Raw genomic sequence first — 7,483 nt, forward strand, 5'->3', positions numbered from 1 at the left:
GCGATGCCCATTATGGTCAAATAGGTAGCTGAAATTCTGAAGTGGAGCCCCTTGAGCCAGGCACTTCAGGGCATCTGGCATTGTAGCCCTGTACCCAACTGAGAGTCTGTGCCTACAGGAAGTGAAAAAGAAAATAAATCAGCAGTTGTATCGTTTTATTTAGCCAAGGTTGTTGGCAGTAAAAAATCTTAGCAGATATGGAATTCAAGGCAGGATTTATTTGTGCGAATGAATGGAAATTGAGGGTCATGCTGGCAATAACTGCGATTGCTAGTTCTATAAACAGAGTCCTTTGTTTGTTTCCGATTGGGAATGCAAAGCGTAACATTGATTCTCTGAGAAATTTGATTCAATCTCTTTCAACATGGACACTGGAGAATGTTGACAGCATTAGTTCCGCTGTTTGTGGAATGATTAAGTGGAGAAAATCAGATGCGAGTCACTTATCTTGGCATTAACACGTCAGTTTTTCATAACTGAGACTACTTAAGACCTCAAGTTCAGACCCCAGTCTGCGCCAGGTTAGCTCATCTCACAGGGCGATGTTTCTGGGCCGCTGAAAAATCGAGGGGGAAAAATTCGGTTGCTTTGCGGCTCCGGTTAGCGCCCTAAGAGGGTGCTAACAGGGCGCTGCAGTGGGGAAAGAGTTAAACTGACATCGCTGGCAATTTCACTGAATGGTGGACAGCTTTAAGTTCCTCGGAGTCCACATCACGGAAGACCTCTCCTGGTCCCTCAATACCTCCTCTCTGGTGAAGAAGGCCCAGCAGCGCCTATATTTCCTAAGGAGGCTGAAGGGATGTAACCTGTCACCCCTGATCCTCTCTAACTTTTACCGCTGCACAATAGAGAGCATCCTGACGAACTGTATCACAGTATGGTATGGCAGCTGTAGCTACTATGACCAGAAAGCCCTGCAGCGGGTAGTCAAAACTGCCCAACGCATTGATGTGCCTCAATAAATCCGAGACTCGATGTTAGCGAAACAAAACAAGGCTTTTATTGACTTAGAAGGTAACACACAGGAGAGAGGTATCTTCCATCCAGAGTTCTGCCGTACTGGATGTGCTGCAGGCTGGGCCAGCTTACATAGGGGGCCCGGTATGGGCGGAGCCCTACACATAGTACAATACAATGGGCCAGGTATGGGCGGAGCCCTACACATAGTACAATACAATGGTGAGGAAACGGAACAGAGGTAAGGGAAATGAAACTGAAACCAACCACAGTCACAGGCAGTGATGAATGGAATATTTCATCACACGCATTACCGGCACCCGGCTACCGACCATAGAGCACATATACCAGAAACGCTGTTTACGGAGGTCACGGACCATCATCAAAGACCCTACCCACCCCAGCCACAGTCTGTTCGCCCTCCTGCCATCTGGGAGACGCTACAGATGCATTCGCACCCGAACGACCAGATTTAGGAACAGCTTCTTTCCCAGGGCTGTCATCCTACTGAACTCCACAAATAAACTCTGAAGCCTGCACATCTGCCAATGCACTTTATTATGGTTATGTTTATGTTAATGTATTACAAGCCAAATGAATGTTGAATGTTTAAATGTCTTAATCTAAATGTACACTCTCGGGAGCCGCAAGCCTACATTTCGTTGTACTGCACTTGTGCACTAACAATGACAGTAAAAGTTGATTATGATTATGAAGAAAGACAGGGACGAACATGAAAGTCCACATCCATAAAGATGCGATCAAAGATAGCTGACCTTTGGAGAGATATAGAACAATCAAATGGAGACAGGATGTCCAGCATTTCAACTGCTCGTAAGATCTTTATTACCTAGGTTACATTCCAAGGTATCTTTTAATCAGCATTCAGCAGTTTGAGTGATTGACTGAGGAGGCAGCTTACACATGTTTACATTAAGATTCGTAACCAATCCGTGAAGGTGCATGCGGGCCAAGATCCAATCAGGTGGCAGGAATGAATTGTGCATGAGGCTGCCATGTGTATTGTAATGTATAAAAATGTAGTGTTTGCTGTATCAATTTGTAAAAGTCTGGCTAAAGACCGAGCAGACTGTCTCCCCACTGGTGTAATAAAGACAACTTGACTATTGATCTAAAACCTTGTGTCGAGTGTCGGTTTAAAATACTCCACAACAGGTGCAAAGCAACTAGCGCCCAGGCACGGCGCAATTCAACGGGAGGTTAGCAGCGGCGGTAACCGTTAGCGCCCCGCGGTGCTGCGCCGCCAGTGATGACGTCATCGCCGTGCGCAGCGTCCCGGCCGCGATCTTCAGTAACGCCCCCCAGACTTACCGCCGGACACTATGTCCGACGGGGTCAGGGGGGAGCCTACCTGCGGCCGGGGCGGCCATTTTTGTTGCTGGCCGCCTGCCAGCACCTGCCCCCGTTGCCGTCCCCGGCCTCCTCTGCAGCCCTCCCCACCGCGGAGTGCCGGGTGCGCTGTATGAACCCGGCCCTTCTCTGGAGTGCCGGGGTCTTTTGCCGGCACTCCCGATCCCCGGGGGCCCAGCTGGGCCCTGGGTCGCGCTGTGCAAGGCCCCTCCCCTTAATGAAGGGGAGGAAGGCCTGCAGTACCGCGGCGCGACGTGCGCTGCGGCACATAGCGCCGCGATATTCCCTCGCAGCGCCCCGCTTCCCTCTTCGGGCACTACCACTCAATTTCACCTGCGGGGGCACTAATCTTTTTGGGCGCGACAGGGGGCGCAACTCAATTTTTCCCCCAGAGTGCATTGTCTCTTACGGGCAGTAAGTAACGAGCTAGTTAATGTTGTCGTACATCAATGGTAACTACATTTTGCTGGAGCTTGCTTTACGTAAGAACATAAGCAATAGGGGCAGGAGGAGGCCATTCAGCCCCTCGAGCCTGTTCCACCATTCAATGAGATCATGGCTGATCATCGACCTCAACTCCATCTGCCCGCCTTTGGCCCATATCCCTCAATACCATTGGCTAACAAAAATCTATCAATCTCCGATTTAAAATTAATTGACCCAGCATCAATTGCCGTTTGCGGAAGAGAGTTCCAAACTTCTACCACCCTTTGTGTGTAGAAGTGTTTCCTAACTTCACTCCTGAAAGGTCTGGCTCTAATTTTTAGACTCTGCCCCCTAGTCCTAGAATCCCCAACCAGCGGGAAGAGTTTCTCTCTATCAGTTCCCCTTAATATCTTGCAAACTTCGATCAGATCACCCCTTAACCTTCTAAATTCCCGGAAATACAACCCTAGTTTGTGTAATGTGGCAACCTGGTGACTGGTATCGTCTGCGGGGGGGGGGGGGGGGTTGTGCTGTCACTGCCCGTGACGTCGGTCTGTATCCTAACTCCATCCACCTGTCTTGGCTCCGTGTATCCCTTAATACCCTTGTCTAGCAAAAATCTATCGGTCTCAAGATTTAAAATGATTAATTGAGCCAGCATCTACTGCTTTTTGTGGGAGCGAGTTCCACACTCCTTCCAGCCTTTGTGTGACGAAGTGCTTCCTGACATCGCCCCTGAACGGCCTGGCTCTAATCTTAAGGTGATGGACATCACCTTAAAATTAGGAAGGCAAATGGTATGCTGGCCTTCATTACAAGAGGATTTGAGTACAGGAGTAAAGAAGTCTTACTCCAATTATATAGGGCCTTGGTGAGACCACACCTGGAGTACTGTGTACAATTTTGGTCTCCTTACCTAAGGAAGGATATACTTGCCATAGAGGGAGTGCAACAAAGGTTCACGAGATTGATTCCTGGGATGGCGGGACTGTCGTATGAGAAGAGTTTGAGTAAACTAGGCCTGTATTCTCTTGAATTCAGGAAAATGAGAGGGGATCTCATTGAAGCATTCAAAATTATTACAGGGCTTGATAGGGTGGATGCTGGGAGAATGTTTCCCCTGGCTGGGGAGTCTAGGACCAGGGGCCACAGCCTCAGGATAAAGGGTAGGCCATTCAGGACTGAGATGAGGAGGAATTTCTTCACTCAGAGGGTGGTGAATCTTTGGAATTCTCTACCCCAGAGGGCTGTGGAGGCTCAGTCATTGGGTACCTTGGGAGCCTACTGTCAACAAGGGCAGACATCGACGACAAAGTCCAACACTGCCTTCAGTGTGCCAGTGCAGCCTTCGGTCGCCTGAGGAAGAGAATGTTTGAGGACCAGGATCTCAAAACCGGCACCAAGCTCATGGTCTACAGAGCAGCAGTGATACCTGCCCTGCTGTATGCCTCAGAGACATGGACCATGTACAGCAGGCACCTCAAAGCACTGGAGAGGTACCACCAATGCTGCCTCTGCAAGATCCTGCAAATCCATTGGCAGGATAGGTGCACCAACATCAGTGTTCTCGCTCAGGCCAACATCCCCAGCATCGAAGCTCTGACCACGCTCGATCAGCTCCGATGGACAGGTCACATTGTCCACATGCCCAATACGAGACTCCCAAAATAAGCGCTTTACTCGGAGCTCCGACAGGGCAAGAGAGCCCCAGGTGGGCAGAGGAAATGCTTCAAGGACACCCTCAAAGCCTCCTTGGAAAAAGTGTAACATCCCCACCGACATCTGGGAATCCCTGGCCCAAGACCGCACAAAGTGGAGGAGAAGCATCCGGGAAGGCGCCGAACACCTCGAGTCTCTTCGCCGGGAGCAAGCGGAAGCCAAGCGCAGGCAGCGCAAGGAGCGTACGTCAACCCAAGCACCCCACCCACCCGCCCCTTCAACTACCGTCTGCCCCACCTGTGACAGAGACTGTCGGTCCCGCATTGGACTCATCAGTCACCTGAGAACTCATTTTTAATGTGGAAGCAAGTCATCCTCGGTTCCGAGGGACTGCCTAAGAGAGAGATATTCAAAACAGAAGTCGATAGATTTCTGACTAGTAAGGGCATCAAGGGATATGGCGATAGGACCGGTGAATGGAGTTGAGGTCGAAGATCAGCCATGATCTCATTGAATGGCGGAGCAGGCTCGAGGGGCCGAATGGCCGACTCCTGCTCCTATTTCTTATGTTTTTCTCTCTCCATCTACCCTATCAACTCCTTTAGTCATCTCGAGTAGATCACCCCTTAATCTTCTATGTTCCAGGGAATACGAGCCGCGTTTAGGTCATCTCTGCTTATAATCTAACCCCTGGTAACGCGCTAGTGAATCGGCACTACACTCCTGCCAAGTCCTTGCTGGAGCCAGCCAACCTACCTGAGAGTAGGTAGGCGACTCGGGATCGACGTCTGCCGTGGCCAGGTAGTCCGGTTTGTTAACTGCAGTGTTCCTGTAGATACAGGGCAGGTAGACAATTTTCTCCCGTGGTCCTTCATTTAAAAGAAAAAACAGAACATTTCAACGTGAAGCACGGGCGCTTCACCCGAGTATGAAGGCGGACACAGAGGAGGCAGCAAAGCTGGACCGGTTTTCACTTGACATTCTTGTTATCTACATAGTATTTACAGCACAGAACCAGGCTCCACGCGAGCCTCCTCCCGCCCTTCTTCATCTCACCCCATCACCATATCCTTCGATTCCTTTCTCCCTCATGTGTTTATCCAGCTTCCCCTTAACTCAGGGGTGGGCAATTATTTGAGCTGGAGGGCCACTTAACAAGGTTTGTTGGGCTGTTGAGGGCCACCCCCCAATGTTCACCAGCTCCTGCACATGCGTGACCGCTGCGAGGCGTTAAACCGAGGCCCCGTCCACCCTCTCAGGTGGACGCAAAAGATCCCACGGCCACTATTGGAAGGAGAGCAGGGGGAGTTCTCCCCGGTGTCCTGGGGCCAATATTTATCCCTCACTGTCAGCTGTGGCTCAATTGGTAGCACACTCGCCTCTGAGTCAGAAGGTGGTGGGTTCAAGTCCCACTCCAGGGACTTGAGCACATAAAGCTAGACTGACACCCAGTACTGAGGGAGCGCTGCACTGTCGGAGGGGCGGTACTGAGGGAGCACCGCACTGTCGGAGGGGCAGTACTGAGGGAGCACCGCACTGTCGGAGGGGCAGTACTGAGGGAGCGCCGCACTGTCGGAGGGGCAGTACTGAGGGAGCACCGCACTGTCGGAGAGGCGGTACTGAGGGAGCGCCGCACTGTCGGAGAGGCGGTACTGAGGGAGCACCGCACTGTCGGAGAGGCAGTGCTGAGGGAGCACCGCACTGTCGGAGAGGCGGTACTGAGGGAGCACCGCACTGTCGGAGAGGCAGTGCTGAGGGAGCGCCGCACTGTCGGAGAGGCGGTACTGAGGGAGCGCCACACTGTCGGAGGGGCGGTGCTGAGGGAGCGCCGCACTGTTGGAGGGGCAGTACTGAGGGAGCACCGCACTGTCGGAGAGGCGGGTACTGAGGCAGCGCTGCACTGTCGGAGAGGCGGTACTGAGGGAGCACCGCACTGTCGGAGAGGCAGTGCTGAGGGAGCGCCGCACTGTCGGAGAGGCGGTACTGAGGGAGCACCGCACTGTCGGAGAGGCAGTGCTGAGGGAGCGCCGCACTGTCGGAGAGGCGGGTACTGAGGGAGCGCCGCACTGTCGGAGGGGCGGTACTGAGGGAGCACCGCACTGTCGGAGAGGCGGTACTGAGGGAGCGCCGCACTGTCGGAGAGGCAGTGCTGAGGGAGCGCCGCACTGTCGGAGAGGCGGGTACTGAGGGAGCGCCGCACTGTCGGAGGGGCGGGTACTGAGGGAGCGCCGCACTGTCGGAGGGGCCGTACTGAGGGAGCGCCGCACTGTCGGAGAGGCGGTACTGAGGGAGCGCCGCACTGTCGGAGGGGCGGGTACTGAGGGAGCGCTGCACTGTCGGAGGGGCGGTACTGAGGGAGCGCCACACTGTCGGAGGGGCGGTACTGAGGGAGCGCCGCACTGTCGGAGGGGCAGTATTGAGGGAGCGCCGCACTGTTGGAGGGAAGGTACTGAGGGAGTGCCGCACTGTTGGAGGGAAGGTACTGAGGGAGTGCCGCACTGTCGGAGGGGCGGTACTGCGGGAGCGCCGCAATGTCGGAGGGGCGGTACTGAGGGAGCGCCGCACTGTCGGAGGGGCGGTACTGAGGGAGCGCCGCACTGTCGGAGGGGCAGTACTGAGGGAGCACCGCACCGCCGGAGGGGCAGTACTGAGGGAGCGCCGCACTGTCGGAGGGGCGGTACTGAGGGAGTGCCGCACTGTCGGAGGGGCTGTACTGAGGGGGCGCCGCACTGTCGGAGAGGCAGTACTGAGGGAGCGCCGCACTGTCGGAGAGACGGTACTGAGGGAGCGCCGCACTGTCAGAGGGGCAGTACTGAGGGAGTGCCACACTGTCGGAGGGGCAGTACTGAGGGAAGGCCGCACTGTCGGAGGGGCAGTACTGAGGGAGCGCCGCACTGTCGGAGGGGCAGTACTGAGGGAAGGCCGCACTGTCGGAGGGGCAGTACTGAGGGAGTACCGCACTGTCGGAGGGGCGGTACTGAGGGAGTGCCGCACTGTCGGAGGGGCAGTACTGGGGGAGCGCCGCACTGTCGGAGGGGCAGTACTGAGGGAGCGCCGCACTGTCGGAGGT

General features: G+C 54.4%; 1 protein-coding gene across 1 annotated transcript in view; it reads right to left on the bottom strand.

Annotated features, from left to right (window-relative positions):
- selenbp1 (selenium binding protein 1) overlaps nt 1-7,483 on the bottom strand; it is a 75,299-nt gene that overhangs the window by 49,693 nt on the left and 18,123 nt on the right. The window contains exon 3 of the mRNA XM_085978650.1: nt 5,170-5,282. Within this exon, the coding sequence (XP_085834776.1) occupies nt 5,170-5,282 (113 nt within the window). The remainder of the gene's footprint in view (nt 1-5,169; nt 5,283-7,483) is intronic.

The sequence above is a fragment of the Somniosus microcephalus genome, unplaced genomic scaffold (assembly GCF_052327205.1).
Source record: "Somniosus microcephalus isolate GS21.2 unplaced genomic scaffold, FLI_Smic_1.0 unresolved_chr7, whole genome shotgun sequence".
NCBI lineage: Eukaryota > Metazoa > Chordata > Chondrichthyes > Squaliformes > Somniosidae > Somniosus > Somniosus microcephalus.